At 39.4% G+C, this 22,642-nt stretch overlaps 1 protein-coding gene across 1 annotated transcript in view; it reads right to left on the reverse strand.

The window, feature by feature from the left end:
- Nucleotides 1-549: 549 nt before the first annotated feature.
- LOC131501626 (phospholipid-transporting ATPase ABCA3-like) overlaps nt 550-22,642 on the reverse strand; it is a 102,828-nt gene continuing 80,735 nt past the window's right edge. The window contains 5 exon segments of the mRNA XM_058711921.1: nt 550-672; nt 1,069-1,142; nt 13,805-13,995; nt 14,362-14,532; nt 15,200-15,381. Of these exon segments, the coding sequence (XP_058567904.1) occupies nt 550-672; nt 1,069-1,142; nt 13,805-13,995; nt 14,362-14,532; nt 15,200-15,381 (741 nt within the window).

Raw genomic sequence — 22,642 nt, forward strand, 5'->3', positions numbered from 1 at the left:
AATGTAGACAAATGTAGAATCTTGGTTTGAATTTTGAAAAATAATCCAGCTTATCATCATAAACTTTGATACTGATTTTAATTACTCTTTTTGTTATAAAAGTGGTGTGTGTGTGTATCTATGGGAAAGATGATTTTTTGACCCAGGCTTTATGATCCTCTTATGTTTAATTCAGCTGCTAAAACATAAAGCTTTTGCTCTTCATGTTGTCCCATGTGGCAGCTCTATCATTATTGGATGTTTCTGTTCAGACATTCAAAATACTCAGGAATAAGTCCTTGTTCTCACCCTGATAAATGCTGCTCCTTCATGTTTCTAGCATAGAAAACAGTTTTACCAGATATCTTTAGATTTGTATAGGCCATGTAAACCTACAAAAAAAAAGTGACAAATAGTCTCCTTAGGGGGAATCTTTATTACATAAATATATATACACTAAGATGTACACATACAGATATGCCCCTCTATGTATCCAGGCTTAGTAAAGAGTACTACAGAAGACATAGTAAATGTCACTAGTTAGAAGTGAATCTCATTGTACCTTTTTTTTCAATCAACTCCAATGTTCTCTGAGTTAGCAAAGGTCAGGAAGACTTGTTCCAGCGTTATCTGAGTGATGGGGTAGTCTTCTAAATCGAATTTCACTTTAGCTTTCTCCAAAACATCAAACATCTTTATCAACAACAACAAAAAAGTACAGTTAACATTGCAGCCATCCCCTCCAGTGCCCAACCCAGATGAGCCTCTCTATCATTTCTTCCAACTCCTACCAAGTTATTGTTGGAAGACAAAAAGCACAGAAAGGGGAGATGAGAAAGTGACAGAATAAATCATTGATGATCTGTGAGGAAGCAGTTCCCTGTCCCCATTTTTTTGAGAGGGACAAAAAATGGGATTTAAAGGTAGAAATCTGAAGCAATTAAACTCTAGGAACCACTGAAAAGCAACCTAAGGTCTCTGCTAATTCTATAATATCAGGCTCCCTTTCCACATGAGAGTCCCAAATATTTCCCATCATTAGGACTTTCTTAACATGTAATATTAGAAGAGCATGGTTTCAACATTCGCCTTTGCCCAGGCATTGTTCTTGCTGGGAATGTAGTAGTTAAGGAGCCCTTGATGTTCGTGTTTTAATTCCCTACCTAGGAAAAGAAAGATAGATAAATAATCTTACAAATTTTGAAGTTCTAAAATATTGCTACACCAACTTTATTATACACAATAGAGGGATGAATAGAGGTCTCAAATAAAAGAGGGACATAATCCAAAGGCCAACCTTTTCGTATACGTAACACGGTTAATTATTTCAGCAGGCTTCAGTCACCAAAAAATTATTACTTCATATGTACAATGTAAAACCTGAACCTTCTGAAATTTTTGTTACTACAAACCAAGTTTTGAGAATATGAACTGAAAGGATTTTCATTCTGGTTGTATGAGTATGTATGCATGTACACTATGTTTGCTGGGGAGTGCAGCAGGACAAGGATTTCTATTCTCACATGAAATAGGAAATCACACATATAAATCCCCAAAGTCAGGCCACGTGTTATTTCTTTTACAGGTGAATAAGAACCCACTGGTGGAATGAGAGGGAAGGTCAGGGGGCATCCATTTCAAATTAAGAACAAATAGATGTGTTTATTCTTAGCATTGCATATTTGCAAACTATTACTAATTAAATTCATCAGGGTTAAAATTGTTTTTAAAATATATGTTAAAGTAATTAAAGAAGTCATGAGACTGAGGTGGGTCTAATTCTTTGGTAGGCTACGTAAGTAAATCAAAACCCAAGCCAGAGTAAATGCACTCAAATCTAAGAAAATGAAACTCAAGAAAAGATAGCCACAAATAACCAGCTAGTTTTTCTCAAATAAGGCAACTGCTTAATCAAATATTTCCTTGATTATCCACAGGTTTTTTTCTGTATAAACCTCTCCCTTAGCTCCTGTTTGTGGAATCCTCCTCATGACCTTTAGTTTGGAGCTGCCCAATTAGAATTGATATATGTTCTTTTTTTTTTTTTTTTTTTTTAATTTATTTTTGGGACAGAGAGAGACAGAGCATGAACGGGGGAGGGTCAGAGAGAGAGGGAGACACAGAATCGGAAACAGGCTCCAGGCTCCGAGCCGTCAGCCCAGAGCCTGACGCGGGGCTCGAACCCACAGACCGCGAGATCGTGACCTGGCTGAAGTCGGACGCTTAACCGACTGCGCCACCCAGGCGCCCCTGAATTGATATATGTTCTAATGAACTCTTGAAAATTGTAATATGCACCAGTTTATCTTTTAATAGTTCTGGTGATAGAACTGGATCCAAAAGAGCCCCCAGTGGCCCTGGGAGCAAAGATCAAACAGGCATAGGTACTCAATGAGCCCTTTGCACTCATTTACTTTCACACTGTGCCTGAAAGTCTGTGTATGTTCCTATTGGATATCTGAGCTCCTCAGTATTGTGTCACGAGCTCTCCGACTTCATTTGACCTTTTCTTTTACCAGACTGAGTCTGGAGTTGAACAAGGTCTGACTTAAACATTATTAGTTCTCTGTCTTCAACCAAACTGGGTCCCGGGTTGGACTGGATCCAACTAAAACTGAACTGAGTTCAGTGTGGGGCCTTAGGTAGGTTTAAATTTTGTTTTAAGGAATGGAGAGGAAAAAATTAGTTCCTCTGAGCCCAAAGAGTCCGGGAGTTCTCCATCTGGGACTCCAAATGTATAAAAATTATGGGTCCATGTTTTTTATCCATTCTGCCAATCTCTTTTGGTTGGATTGTTTAATAAAGTTTAAATCTTTTCTGGCCTTCCTTTCTAGAGGACAGCTCTGCCACGTGTATTATTCTTGGTTGACAGATATTCTTTTTCCAATATTTTGACTATATAATCTCACTTTCTCTTAGTCTGCAAAGCTTCTTTTAAGGAATCTTATAGGGGATTCCCTTGTATGACAATCACTTTTCTCTTGCGTTTTCAAAATTATCTTTTGTTTTTGACATTTGAGAAATGTATTAAAATGTGTTTCTCAGTTAATGTTTTTCTAATTCAACTATTTGGGGTCCCTTGGGCCCCAGGAATATGTACATCAATATCCCTCCCCAAGTTTGAAATGTTTTCTGACATTATTTTTTTAAATAGACTTTCTATTTCTTGTTCTCTTCTCTTCTGGAATTCCCATAATGCCTATAATTGTTTCTGTTACAGTGTCCCCTAAGTCCTGTAGGCTTTTTTCCCCCCATTTTTTATCATTCTTTTTTGCATCTCTGACTGGGTAATTTCAAATGACATACCTCATATTTTACTGATTGTTTCTTCTGCTTGGTTGAGTCTGTTGCTGAAGCTCTCTATTGAATTCTCCAGTTCAGTCATTGTATTTTTCAGCTCTAGGATTTGTTTGATGGTGTCAATTTCTGTATTTTTCATTTTGTTCATGCGACTGATTTTGCTTACCTGTCTTTCTGTGTGTTTTTGTTGTTCACTAAGCCTCTTTAAAAGGATTATTCTAAATTCTTTGTCAGATATTTCACAGATCTCTCTTTAGGGTCGATTGTTGAAGATTTATTAGTTTCTTTTGGTGGCATCATGTTTACCTGATTCTCTGTGGTCCTTGTGTTTGTACCTGCACATTTGAATGAATAGTCTCCTAGACTTTACAGGTTTACTTTATCAGGGACAGATCTTCATCCATCAACTTAAGGTACTAGACTGTTTTTACGTGGTAGCTTCCAAGGGCAGAGAGTGCTTGTTATCAGGGTCTTGGTTTGGTTGGGTCGAACACTTCTGCTCTAAGGTGAGGGGAAGGGCAGTGGCTGTCTGTGTTCCATCGGTTGATTGGCCTGCCCATTGAGCTCTGTGTTCAAGCAGGGCTACTGGGTAGGCTCCCTGATTGGGCAGGACTACTGGCTGTGCTCCACGGTCTAAGCAGTGCCATTAACTGGGTTCTGTACCCCTAGAAGGGTGGTGCCACTGTTTGGACTCCACAATTGTTCAGGGCCAGGGACTAAGCCCCATTGCTCTTGTCTAGGGGAGGCCTCAGGCTGTGCTAACAGGTTGATGCTACCATCTGATCTCTGTGTTCTGGTGGAGCCACAAGCAGGGCCTAACAGTCAGATAAGGCCTAGCTGTGCTCTAAAATTATGCAGGGGCATGACTGTTTCCCAAAGTTGGGCAAGACTGAAGGCTGGCCTTTATAATCTAGTAAGCTACTGGCTGTGCTTCATTGTTGGGATCCAAATAAGGCAGACGGCCCACTGAGTTCACTGGTCAGATAGGGCCACTGGTTCAGCTCTGCAGCTGGGCAGAGCTACTGGCTGGAATCTCTGATTAGGCACTGATGAAAGTATAGCTGTAGGGTAGGCTCCATGGCTTCCTGGCTTCCTAGTTGGGCAAGACTGGAGGCTATGCTTAGCAGTTGGTCAGGACTTTGCATTTACTTCTCTGGCTAGCAGAGCTGTAGAATGGGCTCCATATCTGGCACAGCTTTTTGGCTGGGGACCCAAATCAGGCAGAAGTACCCTCCTGCTCCCAGGCCAGACGTAGTACCAGCTCAGCTCTGCAGACAGGCACACCCACAGAGTGGATTCTCTGCTCCAATGCCAGTACAAGTAGGAATGTGGTCTGCCAAGATCTGGATGCTGCTTGCTTTAAGCACCACCTACCTTCTCTGTTCCTCTGTTTTACCACAATGGTAAAAGCCCCATAGATTCCTCAGTGATCCTTGTAAGGTGGCACCCAAGTGAGAATTCATTGGTATTAATGATTTGAGGTAAGTTTTTTGGGGGGTGTCTCATTGCCTTTTCAATTAGGTTTTGTTTTAGTTTAGGAAATTTTCCTGAAAATTTTTAGTATTTATTCTATTCTGTGACATTTTTTCTTTGTGGACTACTTTTATGATTGTACTGTATTAACATTCCCTTCCTTCTTTCTGAATGTCTCTCAAGTGCTTGTTTATATTTTTGTTTGGTGTTTTCCTCTTTTTCTCCATTCCAATCCCCATTTCCCTTGAACTTCCTACACTATTTGTTCCTGATACCTAATTATTTCTGAAATGTTTACTTTTTAAAAATGTTTTATTTATTTTCGAGAGAGAGAGAGAGAGAGCACGAGCAGGGGAAGGGCAGGCTGAGAGGGAGACACAGACTCCGAAGCAGACTCCAGGCTCTGAGCTGTCAGCACAGAGCCTGTTGTGGGGCTTGAACCTGTGAACCATGAGAACATGACCTGAGCTGAAGTTGGACACTTAACCAACGGAGGCACTCAGGCACCCCTGAAATGTTTACTTAAAAAAAAAGCTGTCAGTTGTCTTTCCATATCTCTTTGTTGTCTAGTCATCTAATTTCTTAGCCCTTCCTAATGTGATTTAGTATTTTCTTTCATGGAACCATTTACTCTAAATATTTCTCATTCCTCTGGTAAGCCCATTATAGACGTGAATATTCCAGTGGTGCCTGGTGGCTCAGTTGGTTGAGCGTCTGACTTTGGCTCAGGTCATGATCTCATGGTTTGTGAGTTCGATCCCCAAGTTTGGCTCTGTGCTGACAGCTCAGAGCCTGGAGACTGCTTTGGATCTTGTGTCTCCCTCTCTCTCTGCCCCTCCCCCACTCACAATCTGTCTCTGTCTCTCAAAAATGAATAAATGTTTAAAAAATTTTAAAAAAAGAAGTGGATATTCCAGCTGCCTTTGCTTGTAATATTTATTCCATCTTTTTAAAAGTCAATATTTATATAAGGGTTCCATGTCAGTTTCTTTTGGATTATATCATATTTGAATAGCTTTTTGTTCAAAATAATGCGAGGAACAACAGGGCAACAACCACCTTACAAGAGCCTCAAACAAGAAAGTGCCTCAAACCCATATTCCCATTAAAGTTCTTGTGTCCACATCCTTGGGGATAGGTCTTGTGTCAGTGTTTAGTGTTCCTCCTTCAAGTAGAGCAAGTTTCTAGGACAGCACACAGTAAGGTTTTCTGGTGGCAGCTTTTCTTTGTGGTGATTTAGGGACCACATCAAATAGACTTCTGATACAAGTACTACTCAGAAATATTTACCAAATGAATGCATAAGTGAAAACTGAACTTCTTAATGGACTATGAACACCACTGAAGTGATTCTATTTCCCACATATATGTTTCCAAGATGTAATCTACTATCCATTTCTTTCTATTTTCTGATCTTCATTCTTATTGCATAATCCATCATGCTATTTTCCATTGCTTAGAAGATAACATTCTAACTTCCCAGCCTGACACACAGTGGAAACTTCTGTGATATTTTGTACAGCATAGTGGGGTGGAAACTAAGGTGAAAAACCAGAATTATTAAGTCTTGCTAGGTCCATGCTTTATATTTAGGAAAGAGAAATAAAGGGTAGAAAAAAATAGTTGCTTTCTTTGGTATTGTACCATATAGTCGGAGAGATGTTTATTGAATTTAGCTTGTAGAAGCATGCTACTCTTGAAAGGAGAGAAAAGCTTACTGATTTTTATTTGAATCTCAATTCCATATCCTGGCTCTTACAGAAAGAGACAAGAGTTACATTATTAGTGCAAGGAAAAAACCTTAAAAGATCTTATAGACTGAACTGTATCCTCCCAAATTCATATGCTGAAGTCCAAACCCCGAATGTGATTGTATTTGGACAAAGGGCCTTTATGGAGGTAATTAATACTAATGGAGATTATAAGAATGGGGCCTCAATCCACTCTCAACTAGTGTCCTTATTAGAAGTGGAAGAGACACCAGAGCTAAGGTGCACACAGAGCTAAGTCTGGATGAGGACAAAGGAAGAAGGCAGCCATCAGCAGCCAAAGAAAGAGGCCTCAGAGGAAACCAGACTTGCTAAAACCTTGATATTGGCCTTCTAGCCAGAGAACTATGAAAAAATAAATTTCTGTGTGTGTGTATACCACAGTGTGTGGTATTTTATTATAGCAGACCTAGCAGACTTAGATTATATGTGCAAATAATTGAGAATTATGCTAAAATATATGACTTTACATATATAAACATATGGACAGCCTAATCTACAACAGACCTACTAGTTAATATACAGAAGGTTGGTGAGTACTATTGACCTTTGAACAATGTGAGGATTAGTGTATAACTTTCAACCCCCCCCCAAATTTTACTACTAATAGCCTACTGTTTTTTTCCAATATATGAAATTTATTGTCAAATTGGTTTCCATACAAGACCCAGTGCTCATCCCAAAAGGTGCCCTCCTCAATACCCATCACCCACCCTCCCCTCCCTCCCACCACCCATCAATCCTCAGATTGTTCTCAGTTTTTAAGAGTCTCTTATGCTTTGGCTCTCTCCCACTCTAACCTCTTTTTTTCCCTTCCCCTCCCCCATGGGTTTCTGTTAAGTTTCTCAGGATCCACATAAGAGTGAAAATATATGGTCTTTCTCTGTATGGCTTATTTCACTTAGCATCACACTCTCCAGTTCCATCCACGTTGCTACAAAGGGCCATATTTCATTCTTTCTCATTGCCACGTAGTACTCCATTGTGTATATAAACCACAATTTCTTTATCCATTCATCAGTTGATGGACATTTAGGCTCTTCCCATAATTTGGCTATTGCTGAGAGTGCTGCTATAAACATTGGGGTACAAGTGCCCCTATGCATCAGTACTCCTGTAACCCTTGGGTAAATTCCTAGCAGTGCTACTGCTGGGTCATAGGGTAGGTCTATTTTCAATTTTCTGAGGAACCTCCACACTGTTTTCCAGAGTGGTTGCACCAGTTTGCATTCCCACCAACAGTGCAAGAGGGTTCCCGATTCTCCACATCCTCTCCAGCATCTATAATCTCCTGATTTGTTCATTTTGGCCACTCTGACTGGCGTGAGGTGATATCTGAGTGTGGTTTTGATTTGTATTTCCCTGATGAGGAGCGATGTTGAGCATCTTTTCATGTGCCTATTGGCCATCCAGATGTCTTCTTTAGAGAAGTGTCTATTCATGTTTTCTGCCCATTTCTTCACTGGGTTATTTGTTTTTTGGGTGTGGAGTTTGGTGAGCTCTTTATAGATTTTGGATACTAGCCCTTTGTCCTATATGTCATTTGCAAATATCTTTTCCCATTCCGTTGGTTGCCTTTTACTTTTGTTGGTTGTTTCCTTTGCAGTGCAGAAGCTTTTTATCTTCATGAGGTACCAATAGTTCATTTTTGCTTTTAATTCCCTTGCCTTTGGGGATGTGTCAAGTAATAAATTGCTACGGCTGAGGTCAGAGAGGTCTTTTCCTGCTTTCTCCTCTAGGGTTTTGATGGTTTCCTGTCTCACATTCAGGTCCTTTATCCATTTTAAGTTTATTTTTGTGAATGGTGTGAGAAAGTGGTCTAGTTTCAACCTTCTGCATGTTGCTGTCCAGTTCTCCCAGCACCATTTGTTAAAGAGACTGTCTTTTTTCCATTGGATGTTCTTTCCTGCTTTGTCAAAGATGAGTTGGCCATACGTTTGTGGGTCTAGTTCTGGGGTTTCTATTCTATTCCATTGGTCTATGTGTCTGTTTTTGTGCCAATACCATGCTGTCTTGATGATGACAGCTTTGTAGTAGAGGCTAAAGTCTGGGATTGTGATGCCTCCTGCTTTGGTCTTCTTCTTCAAAATTACTTTGGCTATTCGGGGCCTTTTGTGGTTCCATATGAATTTTAGGATCGCTTGTTCTAGTTTTGAGAATGCTGGTGCAATTTTGATTGGGATTGCATTGAATGTGTAGATAGCTTTGGGTAGTATTGACATTTTGACAATATTTATTCTTCCAATCCATGAGCAGGGAATGTTTTTCCATTTCTTTATATCTTCTTCAATTACCTTCCTAAGCTTTCTATAGTTTTCAGCATACAGATCTGTTACATCTTTGGTTAGATTTATCCCTAGGTATTTTATGCTTCTTGGTGCAATTGTGAATGGGATCAGTTTCTTTATTTGTCTTTCTGTTGCTTCATTATTAGTGTATAAGAATGCGACTGATTTCTGTACATTGATTTTGTATCCTGCAACTCTGTTGAATTCATGTATCAGTTCTAGCAGACTTTCGGTGGAGTCTATCGGATTTTCCATGTATAATATCATGTCATCTGCAAAAAGTGAAAGGTTGACTTCATCTTTGCCAATTTTGATGCCTTTGATTTCCTTTTGTTGTCTGATTGCTGATGCTAGCACGTCCAACACTATGTTAAACAACAGTGGTGAGAGTGGACATCCCTGTCATGTTCCTGATCTCAGGGAAAAAGCTCTCAGTTTTTCCTCATTGAGGATGATGTTAGCTGTGGGCTTTTCATAATTGGCTTTTATGATGTTTAAGTATGTTCCTTCTATACCGACTTTCTGAAAGGTTTTAATTAAGAAACGATGCTGAATTTTGTCAAATGCCTTTTCTGCATCGATTGACAGGATCATATGGTTCTTATCTTTTCTTTTATTAATGTGATGTATCACGTTGATTGATTTGCGAATGCTGAACCAGCCCTGCATCCCAGGAATGAATCCCATTTGATCGTGGTGAATAATTCTTTTTATATGCTGTTGAATTCGATTTGCTAGTATCTTATTGAGAATTTTTGCATCCATATTCATCAGGGATTTTCGCCTGTAGTTCTCTTTTTTTTTACTGGGTCTCTGTCTGGTTTAGGAATCAAAGTAATACTGGCTTCATAGAATGAGTCTGGAAGTTTTCCTTCCCTTTCTGTTTTTTTGGAATAGCTTGAGAAGGATAGGTATTATCTCTGCTTTCAACGTCTGGTAGAACTCTCCTGGGAAGCCATCTGGTCCTGGACTCATTTGTTGGGAGATTTTTGATAACTGATTCAATTTCTTCGCTGGTTATGGGTCTGTTCAAGCTTTCTATATCCTCCTGATTGAGTTTTGGAAGCTTGTGGGTGTTTAGGAATTTGTCCATTTCTTCCAGGTTGTCCAGTTTGTTGGCATATAATTTTTCCAAATATTCCCTGATAATTGTTTGTATCTCTGAGGGATTGGTTGTACTAATTCCATTTTCATTCCTGATTTTATCTATTTGGGTCATCTCCCTTTGCTTTTTGAGAAGCCTGGCTAGAGGTTTATCAATTTTGTTTATTGTTTCAAAAAACCAACTCTTGGTTTCGTTGATCTGCTCTACAGTTTTTTTAGATTCTATATTGTTTATTTCTGCTCTGATCTTTATTATTTTTCTTCTTCTGCTGGGTGTAGGCTGTCTTTGCTGTTCTGCTTCTATTTCCTTTAGGTGTGCTATTAGATTTTGTATTGGGGATTTTTCTTGTTTCTTGAGATAGGCCTGGATTGCAATGTATTTTCCTCTCAGGACTGCCTTCACTGCATCCCAAAGCGTTTGATTGTTGTATTTTCATTTTCGTTTGTTTCCATATATTTTTTTAATTTCTTCTCTAATTGCCTGGTTGACCCACTCATTCTTTGGTAGGGTGTTCTTTAACCTCCATGCTTTTGGAGGTTTTCCAGACTTTTTCCTGTGGTTGATTTCAAGCTTCATCGCATTGTGGTCTGAAAGTATGCATGGTATGATCTCAATTCTTGTAAACTTATGAAGGGCTGTTTTTTGACCTGGTATGTGATCTGTCTTGGAGAATGTTCCATGTGCACTCGAGAAGAAAGTATATTCTGTTGCTTTGGGATGCAGAGTTCTAAATATATCTGTCAAGTCCATCTGATCCAATGTATCATTCAGGGCCCTTGTTTCTTTATTGACCATGTGTCTAGATGATCTATCCATTTCTGTAAGTGGAGTGTTAAAGTCCCCTGCAATTACCACATTCTTATCACTAAGGTTGCTTATGTTTATGAGTAATTGTTTTATATATTTGGGGGCTTTCGTATTCGGGGCATAGACATTTATAATTGTTAGCTCTTCCTGATGGATAGACCCTGTAATTATTTTATAATGCCCTTCTTCATCTCTTGTTACAGACTTTAATTTAAAGTCTAGTTTGTCTGGGGCGCCTGGGTGGCGCAGTCGGTTAAGCGTCCGACTTCAGCCAGGTCACGATCTCGCGGTCCGTGAGTTCGAGCCCCGTGTCGGGCTCTGGGCTGATGGCTCGGAGCCTGGAGCCTGTTTCCGATTCTGTGTCTCCCTCTCTCTCTGCCCCTCCCCCGTTCATGCTCTGTCTCTCTCTGTCCCAAAAATAAATAAAAAACGTTGAAAAAAATGAATAAATGTTAAAAAAATTTTTTTAAATAAATAAATAAATAAATAAATAAATAAAATAAAGTCTAGTTTGTCTGTTATCAGTATGGCTACTCCAGCTTTATTTTGACTTCCAGTGGCATGATAAATAGTTCTCCATCCCCTCGCTCTCAATCTGAAGGTGTCCTCAGGTCTAAAATGAGTCTCTTGTAGACAGCAAATAGATGGGTCTTGTTTTTTATCCATTCTGATACCCTATGTCTTTTGCTTGGTGCAGTTAGCCATTTACAGTCAGTGTTATTATAGAAAGATATGGGTTTAGAGTCATTGTGATGTCTGTATGTTTTATGCTTGTAGCGATGTCTCTGGTACTTTGTCTCACAGGATCCCCCTTAGGATCTCTTGTAGGGCTGGTGTAGTGGTGACGAATTCCTTCAGTTTTTGTTTGTTTGGGAAGACCTTTATCTCTCCTTCTATTCTAAATGACAAACTTGCTGGATAAAGGGTTCTTGGCTGCATATTTTTTTTTCTGTTCATCACATTGAAGATCTCCTGCCATTCCTTTCTGGCCTGCCAACTTTTAGAAGAGAGATCAGTCATGAGTCTTATAGGTCTCCCTTTATATGTTAGAGCATGTTTATCCCTCGCTGCTTTCAGAATGTTCTCTTTATCCTTGTATTTTGCCAGTTTCACTATGATATGTCGTGCAGAAGATCAATTCAAATTACGTCTGAAGGGAGTTCTCTGTGCCTCTTGGATTTCAACGTCTTTTTCCTTCCCCAGATCGGGGAAGTTCTCAGCTATGATTTCTTCAAGTACACTTTCATCACTTTCCTTCTCTCTTCCTCCTCTGGAATACCAATTATGCGTAGATTATTTCTCTTTAGTGCATCACTTAGTTCTCTAACTTTCCCCTCATACTCCTGGATTTTTTTATCTCTCTTTTTCTCAGCTTCCTCTTTTTCCATAATTTTATCTTCTAGTTCACCTATTCTCTCCTCTGCCTCTTCAATCTGAGCCGTGGTTGTCTCCATTTTATTTTGCACCTCGTTTATAGCATTATTTAGCTCCTCCTGACTATTCCTTAGTCCCTTGATCTCTGTAGCAATAGATTCTCTGCTGTCCTCTATACTGTTTTCAAGCCCAGCTATTAATTTCATTACTATTATTCTAAATTCACTTTCTGTTACATTGTTTAAATCCTTTTTTATCAGTTCGTTAGCTGTTGTTATTTCCTGGAGATTCTTTGGAGGTGAATTCTTCCGTTTCATCATTTTGGATAGTCCCTGGAGTAGTGCGGCCCTGCAGGGCACTTCACCTGTGCTGTCTTGAATAACTGGAGTTGGTGGGTGGGGCCACAGTCAGACCTGATGTCTGCCCCCAGCCCACCGCTGGGGCCACAGTCAGACTGGCGTGTACCTACTCTTCCCCTCTCATAGGGACGGGATTCACTGTGGGGTGGCGTGGCCCATCTGGGCTACTTGCACACTGGTGGGCTTGTGGTGCTGGGGATCTGGTGTATTAGCTGAGGTGGATAGGCAAGGTGCACAGGGGCGGGAGGGGCAGGCTCAGCTTGCTTCTCCTTTGGTCATCTGCTTTGGGAAGGGCCCTGTGGCAGCGGGAGGGAGTCAGACCCGCTGCTGGAGGGGTGGATCCGCAGAAGCACAGCAATGGGCGTTTGCGCGGTGCAAGCAAGTTCCCTGGCAGGAACTGGTTTCCTTTGGGATTTTGGCTGGGGCATGGGTGAGGGAGATGGCGCTGGCAAGCTCCTTTGTTCCCTGCCAAACTGAGCTCTGTCATCCCAGGGCTCAGCAACTCTCCCTCCCGTTGTCCTCCAGCCCTCCCGTTCTCCGAGCAGAGCTGTTAGCTTTTAACCTTCCAGATGTTAAGTCCCACTTGCTGTCAGAACACACTCCATCTGGCCCCTCCGCTTTTGCCAGCCAGATTTGGGGGCTCTGCTTGGCCAGTGGGCTGCCCCTCCGACTCGGCTCCCTCCCACTAGTCCGTATAGCGTACACCACTTCTCCGCCCTTCCTACCCTCTTCCGTGGGCCTCTCCTCTGCGCTTGGCTCCGGAGGGTCCATTCTGCTAGTCTTCTGGCAGTTTTCTGGGTTATTTAGGCAGGTGTAGGTGGAATCTGAGTGATCAGCAGGACGCGGTGAGCCCAGAGTCCTCCTATGCGGCCATCTTCCCCAGGTCCTCCACTAATAGCCTACTGTTGACCAGAACCCTTACTGTTAACATAGTAAATTAACATACGTTTTGTATGTTATATGTATTATATGTTGTATTATTACAATAAAGTAAGCTAGAGAAAAGAAAATGTTATTAAGAAAACTATAAGCAAGAAAAAATACACTTATAGTACTATACTGTACTTACTGAAAAGAAAATCCATGTATAAGTTGACCCATGCCATTCAAACCCATGTTGTTCAAGGGTCAACTGTACTTCTGTGTTTTTTTGTGTGAAAAGTTCTTAACACAACCGGATACAATAGTTTTATAAGAACAAACATTCAAAAGGATCTCAATGTGGAATATCAATAAATATCAATCACTCACAAGAAATAGTTATTAGAGACACATGCCATATGGATGGTGAGAACAACTAATATGATTTAACACATGTCTAACAAAGTTAGCCTAGCCAACTTAATTTACCTGGGAAAAATGCCGCAATATATTGTTTAAAATTCTCTAATTTATTCTCATCTGTATCAATCTTGACCTTAGCCTTCAGTATGTAAATACTGCTGAACTTGTTCTTGAGATGCTGAGGGCTGCCCAGGCACATGAATTTTCCCTTCACCATGATGGCCAGCCTGGTACAGAGGGCATCACATTCCTCCATACTAGCAAAACAAGACACCAGAATAATGTAAGGCTGAAAAGATCTCCATTGGAAGACATCCTGTAGTTCAAATTTTCAGTATTTTGTGACTCTAAAATAGGAAGGTGCATTTTCCATCATTAATATCATGGGAAATGGAGATATTTTCAAGTTCAAGGTAGTTGATGACTAAATTCTCAAATGGAACAGATCCTAAACTTTCTGCTTTCTCCTCTCAGTGAGAATTCTTGGCCATTCCACTCACTAGGATTCAGGAGGAGCTCATGCTTAGGCAAGTTTACTGTCCAATATTGCAAGCTCCAAATAATGCCCTCCCATAGCCATGAAAACACTTCTAATCCTTAATCAACTTCCTGAAAAACCACACCTGTGAGAGGTAATGAGGATGACTTTGCCACTTTCACGTGTCTTTGTCACTGTGTTCCAAAGCAGATGCCGGGCCTCTGGGTCCATGCTAGTTGATGGCTCATCCAGGAAGATAGCCGAGGGCTTTCCGATTAGGGCAATGGCAGTGGTGAGTCTACGTTTGTTTCCTCCACTTCATGGTCAAGGAAGGAGACAGAAAGCAGACGCAGAGATGGCTATACATTATAGTAACTTAATACATAAAACATCTACTTAATACATATCAACATTTACAGAAAATAATTTGCCTATTTCCAAAATGCTGAGTCAGGGAACAAGCAGAGATACTAAAAATGCTGATTACATGTGGCTCAACCAAGGCTCCAGACCAAAAACCAGATGATTTGAAATGTAGAAGGGTAACTTTTGTTTACAAAATCAATTTAGCCACATTATCAGTGAAATTTGTATTATTATTCTTGAGGTTCATTGGGATTCCTAGATATATAAACTACATAGTGGCCAGGCCAATGCAAAGAATCTTACACTGTGTTTGTTTGAGAGACAAAGAACTATATAGAGAGACAGGTAGAAAAATGGTCTCTTTTGTAATTCAATGGCTACAATTTTAATAGCACCAGGATTTTTAGTTTCATCTCTGCAAAGGGGAGATATGATACTGTCTAGGTCTGCTTTACTGCTGGCATCTAAACACTGCCAGGGCATTAGATCACTTCACAGTCATTGCCTCTGTTTGTCAGTGGAACTCTGGTTAAACCGTGGGCACCCATTTCAAAGAGCAGAAACACAGGAGGCTCATCAATATTAGCTGCAATGAGAGCACCAGTACAATACCTCACCTGTAAGTCTAAATAAACTTGTCAGCATAGGGTTCCAGATTCAGTGATTGCAATGATTTATTCACATATAGTTTAATCTTCTTCTCAGGAACCCCCCACAACATGGCATACATGACCATTATTTCCCGACCAGTCATGTAATCCAGCAAGGCATCAAACTGTGGCCAATAGCCATTTTTTACCTCACCTGCAATAAGAAATAACAATGAACACAACTCAACTATCTTACTGAGCATATGGTAAATATAGATAATATAGAAGACCTGTAGTTCTCCAGCCCATGTGTCTAAAAAGGTTAGAACCCACAGTTTTTCCAAAGAATTTCTCCAGTGATTATGGAATCATTACATCTAGAGGGTATTGTCACGTGCTGGATCTACAACTGTGCAAAAGTATGGATTTTTCTGTCATGATGTTATTTCCCTATAAAGGGCCATAATTAATCTGTTAAATACATGGAAAATAATTACAAAATAGCAGTGTACCGATTTACATAAGTATATTCACCTGAACAAACTGAATGAGCTAGAAAGTGGTTAGCCTACCATTGGCTCAACCTTTACTCACTGTAAACCTAAAGGAAAATCTGATGACCCTGAGAAGTAAAAGAGATCTAAATCACTAGTTTGATGTACAGTGTTAATAACTGGATGGATATTTTTGAAATTTGGGACTTTATTTTCTCTAATAAGTCTTCATTGGTTTAGTCTCAAGGGATGCTATGATATCATAAGCAAAGACTGTCAAAGAAGGGGGTTTGGACAATAACATCTAGGTTCGGCTCAGTGACATCCTACTTTTTGGTAGTGGTAGTAGATAGATGTGCAGTAACTGGGGCCTTCCATAGCTCTATTATATGCAATATGACATTATGACCATAGTTTAAGATGTAGGTGAGTAAAACTGGGATCCTAGTTATTATTGCAGTCATATATTGATGATAAAGATAATGTATTATAAAAATTATCTAATATTCAGACAAAATAGCTGACTAAAACCCAAGTTAAAACCAATAATAAAAATAATGAATATTTTAAAAACTTGTTTATTTTACAAATTTTAAAACAAATCTCTAAGCCTACACTCATAATTCAGGTGTTTTAGAGAACCCAATACATCTTGCAAACTATTTTGAACAACAAATACTGTGATCCATTGAGAAGCCCACTAAACAATTAAGAAGTTAACTCAAAACAATATAAAAAGAATACAGATTCAGGGGATTCTGGGAAGATGGCAGAGTAGGAAGCATCAATTTATCTCCCCACCTAGACAACAATTACACAGGCAGAAGCTGTCTAATAGAATATTTTGGAACTCTGGAGTCTACTACAAGCTTGGAAATTCCAGAGGCAGATATGGACGATAAATTGTAGTTAGTTTTAATTAGCTTTTAGCACACGAGCACTTACCATCCTCTATTCCCAGCACTATGATAGTATCTGAGGACATGTTTCTGGAGCAGCTTGCATAGAGCTAGGTGGAGCAGGGTGGGCAAAAGGGATCCTGTCTTCCAAATATTGGGCACCCTGTATTCTGACTGCTTATTTCTGCTTCTGATCAGAGAGATGCAAAAAAACCGGAAAGTAGGGCCCATTCAAAGGAATAAAATAAATCAATAGACACTGTCCCTGAGTAAGACCTGATGATAGATCTGTTACACAAAGACTTTAAAATGACTTTCTTTTCCTTCCTCCCTGCCTCCCTCCCTCCCTTCCTTCCCTTTTTTCTTTTCTTTTTCTTTTTTCTTTCTTTCTTTCTTTCTTTCTTTCTTTCTTTCTTTCTTTCTTCTCTTACTTCTCTCTCTCTCTCTCTCTCTCTCTCTCTCCCTCCCTCCCTCCCTCCCTTCCTTGTTAGTTAACATACAGTGTAGGTGTGGCTTCAGGAGTAGAACCCAGTGATTCATCACTTAACATATAACACCCAGTGCTCATCCCAATAAGTTCCCCCCTTAATGTCCATCACCAATTTCCCCCACCCCAACAACCCTGTTTGTTCTCTATTTAAGAGTCTCTTACGGCTTGTCTCCCTCTCTGTTTTTACCTTATTTTTCCTTCCCTTCCCCCATGATCATCTGTTATGTTTCTCAAATTCCACATGAGTGAAATCATGTGGAATCTGTCTTTCTCTGACTTAATTCACATATAGCATAATACCCTCTAGTTCCATCCACATAGTTGCAAATGGCAAGATTTCATTCTTTTTCATTGCCGAGTAGGATTCCATTGTGCATATAAATCACATCTTCTTAATCTGTTCATTAGTTGATGGACATTTGGGCTCTTTCCATAATTTGGCTATTGTTGATAGTGCAGCTATAAACATTGTGCACATGCCCTTCAAATAAGCACTCATATATCCTTTGGATAAATTCCTAGTAGTGCAATTGTGGGGTCATAGGGTAATTCTATTTTTAATTTTTTGAGGAACCTCCACACTGTCTTCCAGAGTAGCTGAACCAGTTTGCATTTCCACCGACAGTGCAAGAGTGTTCCCCTTCCTCCATGTCCTCACCAACATGTATTGTTGCCTGAGTTGTTAATTTTAGCCTCTCTGACTGGTTTGAGGTGTTATCTCCTTGTGGTTTTGATTTGTATTTCCCTGATAATGAGTGATGTTGAGCATCTTTTCATATGTCTGTTTGCCATCTGGATGTCTTCTTTGGAGAAGTGTCTATTTATGTCTTCTGCACTTTTCTTCACTAGATTTTTTTTTTTCGGATGTTGAGTTTGATAAGTTCATTACAGATTTTGGATACTAATCCTTTATCCAATATGTCATTTGTAAATATCTTCTCCCATTCTGTCAGGTGACTTTTAGTTTCATTGATTGTTTCCTTTGCTGTGGAGAAGATTTTCATCTTGATGACATTCCAATAGTTCATTTTTGCTCTTATTTCCCTTGCCTCCAGAGACATGTTAAGTAAGAAGATGCTACAGCCGAGGTCAAAGAGGTTACTGCCTGTTTTCTCCTGTAGGATTTTGATGGTTTCCTGTCTCACATTTAGGTCTCTCATCCATTTTGAATTTATCTTTGTATGTAGTGTAAGAAAGTGGTCCAGTTTCATTCTTCTGCATGTTGCTGTCAAGTTCTTCCAGAACTATTTGCTAAGGAGACTGTCTTTTTTCAATCGGATACTTTCTCTTGCTTAGTCCAAGATTAGTTGACCATATATTTGTGGGTCCATTTCTGAGTTCTCTATTCCATTGGTCTATGTGTCTGTTTTTGTCCCAATACCATAATGTCTTCATGATTGCAACTTTGTAGTAGAGGCCAAGATTGTGATACCTCCAGCTTTGGTTTTCTTTTTTAACATTACTTTGGATATTCATGGTCTTTGTGGTTCCATACAAGTTTTAGGATTGTTTGTTCTAGCTATGTGAAGAATGCTGGTGGTCTTTTGATTGGGATTACATTGAATGTGTAGATTCCTTTGGGTAGTATTGACATTTTAACAATATTTGTTTTTCCAATCCATGAGCATGTAATCTTTTTCCATTTCTTTTTGTCTCCTTCAATTTCTTTCATATGCTTTCTATAGTTTTCAGTGTACATATCTTTTATCTCTTTGGTTAGGCTTATTCCTAGGTATTTTATGGTTTTTGATTCAATTGTAAATGGGACTGGTTCCCTGGTATCTCTTTCTGTTGCTTCATTATTGGGATATAGAAATGCAACTGATTTCTCTACATTGATTTTATATCCCAAGATTTTACTGAATTCCTGTATCAGCTCTAGCAGTTTTTGTTGGTCTTGCAGGTTTTCGATGTAGAGTATCATGTCATCTGAGAAGAATGAAAGTTTTTCTTCTTTGCCAATTTGTATGCCTTTTCTTTTTGTTGTCTGATTGCTGAGGCTAGGACTTCCAACACTATGTTAAACAACAGTGGTGAGAGTGGATATCCCTGTTATGTTCCTGATCTCAGGGGGAAAGCTCTCAATTTTTCTCCATTGAGGATGATATTAGCTGTGGGCATTTCATATATGGCTTTTATGATGTTATGTTCCTTCTATCAAAAATTTCTTGAGGGGCGCCTGGGTGGCTCAGTCGGTTAAGCGTCCGACTTCAGCTCAGGTCACGATCTCACGGTCTGTGAGTTTGAGCCCCGCGTCGGGCTCTGGGCTGATGATGGCCCAGAGCCTGGAGCCTGCTTCCGATTCTGTGTCTCCCTCTCTCTCTGACCCTCCCCCATTCATGCTCTGTCTCTCTGTGTCTCAAAAATAAATAAACGTTAAAGAAAAAATTAAAAAAAATTTCTTGAGGGTTTTTATTAAGAAAGAATGCTGTATTTTGTCAAATGCTTTTTCTGTATCTATTAATAGGATCATGGGGTGCCTGGGTGGCTCAGTCAGTTGAGCATCTGACTTCGGCTCAGGTCATGATCTCGCAGTCTGTGAGTTCGAGCCCCACATCGGGCTCTGTGCTGACAGCTTGGAGCCTGGAGCCTGCTTTGGATTCTGTGTCTCCCTCTCTCTCTGCCCCTAACCCACTCGCATTCTGTCTCTGTCTTTGTCAAAAATAAATAAACATTAAAAAAATTTTTTAAAAATCTCTGTCAGACAAGAAGGAGTTTGTATTAACAGGATCATATGGTTCTTATCCTTTCTTTTATTAATGTGATGTATCACATTGATTGATTTGCAAATATTGAACCAGCAGCCCAGGAATGAATCCCACTTGATCACGATGAATAATTCTTCTTATATGCTGTTGAATTTGATTTGCTAGTATCTTGTTGAGAATTTTTGCATCCATGTTCATCAGGGATATTGGCCTGCAGTTCTTTTTTGTTTGGTCTCTGTCTGGTTTGGGAATCAAAGTAATGCTGGCTTCATAGAATGAGTCCAGAAGATTTCCTTCCATTTCTATTTTTTGGAATAGCTTGAGGAGGATAGGTATTAACTCTGCTTTAAATGTCTGGTAGAATTCTCCAGGGAAGCCATCTGGTCCAGGACTCTGATTTGTTCAGAGATTTTTGATAACAGATTCAATTTCTTCACTAGTTATGGGTCTGTTCAAATTTTCTGTTTCTTCCTTTTGAGGTTTGTAGTGTGTGGGTGTTTAGGAACTTGTCCATTTCTCCCAGGTTGTCCGGTTTGTTGGCATATAATTTTTCCTAGTATTCCCTGATAATTGCTTGTATTTCTGAGGGATTGGTTGTAATAAATCCATTTTCATTTGTGATTTTATATATTTGGGTCCTCTCTCTTTTCTTTTTGAGAAGCCTGGCTAAAGGTTTATCAATTTTGTTTATTTTTTTTCAAAAAACCAACTCTTAGTTTCATTGATCTGTTCTGTTTTTTGGATTCTATATCACTTATTTCTGCTCTAATCTTTATTATTTCCCTTCTTTAGCTGTCTTTGGGCTTTATTTGCTGCTGGTTTTCTAATTCCTGTAGTTGTAAGGTTACTTGGGACACTTCTTGCTTCTTCATATGGGCCTGCATTGCAATGCATTTTCCTCTTAGGACTGCCTTTGATGCTTCCCAAAGGATTTGGACTATTTTGTTTTCATTTTCATTTTCTTCCATATATTTTTAAATTTCTTCTTTAATTTCCTGGTTAACCTGTTCATTCTTTAATAGGATGTTCTTTAACTTCCATGTAGTTGGGGGCTTTCCAAATTTTTTCTTGTCATTGATTTTAAGTTTCATAGTGTTGTGAGCTGAAAATATGCATGGTATGATCTCAGTCTTTTTATACTTGTTGAAGGCTGTTTTGTGACACATTATGTGATCTATTTTGGAGAATGTTCCATGTGCACTCAAGAAGAATGTGTGTTCTGCTGCTTTAGGATGAAAAGGTCTGAATATATCAGTTAAGTCCATCTATTCCAATGTGTCATTCAGAGTCGTTGTTTCCTCATTCATCTTCTGCTTAGATGATCTGTCCATTGTTGTAAGTGGAGTATTAAGTTCCCCTACAATCACGCTATTATTATCAATAACTTTGGTTATGTTTATTATTAATTGATTTATATATTTGGGCGCTTTCACACTGGGGGCATAAACATTTACAATTGTTAGCTCTTCTTGGTGGACAGACCCCTTTAATTGTGATATAATGCCCTTCTTCATCTCTTGTTACAGTCTTTGTTTCAAAATCTAGTTTGTCTGATATAAGTATGGCTACTTCGGCTTCCTTCTGATATCCAGTAGCATGATAGATGTTTCTCCATCCTCTCATTTTCCATCTATAGGTGTCCTCAGGTCTAAAATGAGTCTCTTGTAGGCAGCATAGAGATGGATCTTGGTTTTGTGTGTGTGTGTGTGTGTGTGTGTGTGTTATCCACTCTGATACCCTGTGTCTTTTGATGGGGGCATTTAGTCCACTTACATTCAGAGTGATTATTGAAAGATATGGATTCAATGCCATTGTGTTATCTGTAGGTTCTGTTGTTTGTGGTGATGTCTCAGGTCCTTTGCAGTCTTTGTTGTTTTCCACTCAGTGTCTCCCATAGAATCTCCTGCAGGGCTGGTTTAGTGATCATGAACTGCTTTAGCTTTTGTTTGGGAAACTCTGCATCTCTCCTACTATATTGAATAACAGCCTTCCTTGAAAAAGGATTTTTGGATGCATATTTTTCCTCCTCAGCTCATTGAATATTTCCTGCCATTCCTTTCTCACCTGCCAAGTTTCAATCGACAGGTCTGCTACTACCCTCATGTGCCTACCCTTGTAGGATAAGAACCATTTGTCCCTAGCTGCTTTCAGAATTCTCTCCTTATGTTTGTATTTTGCTAGTTTCACTATGATATGTCATGGTGTTGACCTGTTTTTGTTGATTTTGAGGGGAGTTCTTTGTGCTCTTGGACTTGGGTGCCTGTTTCCTTTCGCATAATAGGGAAGTTCTCAGCTATAATGTGTTCAAATATAGCCCCTTTCTCTTGCTCTTCTTTTTCTGGAACTCCTATGATATGAACTTTGTTTCATTTTATGGAATCACTTAGCTCTCTAATTCTCCCTTCATGATCTAGCCATTTTCTTTCCCCCCTTTTTTTCAGCTTCATCATTATTTTCTATAATTTTATCTTCTGTTTCATCTACTCTTTCTCTGCTTCTTCCACCTTGCTGTCACTGTGTCTAGTTTAGTTTGCATCTCATTTATAGCATTTCTTAATTCATTGTGACTATTTCTTAGGTTTTTAATCTTGGCAGTAATAGATTCTCTGCTGTCTTCTATGCTTTTCTCAAGCCCAGCTATTTCTTATGACTGTTATTCTAAATTCTTGTTCAGATATATTGTTTATATCTGTTTTGAGAATTTCTCTGGCTGTGATTTCTTCCTGAATTTTCTTTTGAGGAGAGTTCTTCCATTTCATCATTTTGGCAAGGTTTCTGTCTTTTACATGTTTTAATCGCTCATTATGTCTCCTTCACTTGCAACTACTACTATATTAAAAAGGGGTCATACGCTCTTCAGGGCCTGGCACTTCAGAAAA

The sequence above is a fragment of the Neofelis nebulosa genome, chromosome 18, assembly GCF_028018385.1.
Source record: "Neofelis nebulosa isolate mNeoNeb1 chromosome 18, mNeoNeb1.pri, whole genome shotgun sequence".
NCBI lineage: Eukaryota > Metazoa > Chordata > Mammalia > Carnivora > Felidae > Neofelis > Neofelis nebulosa.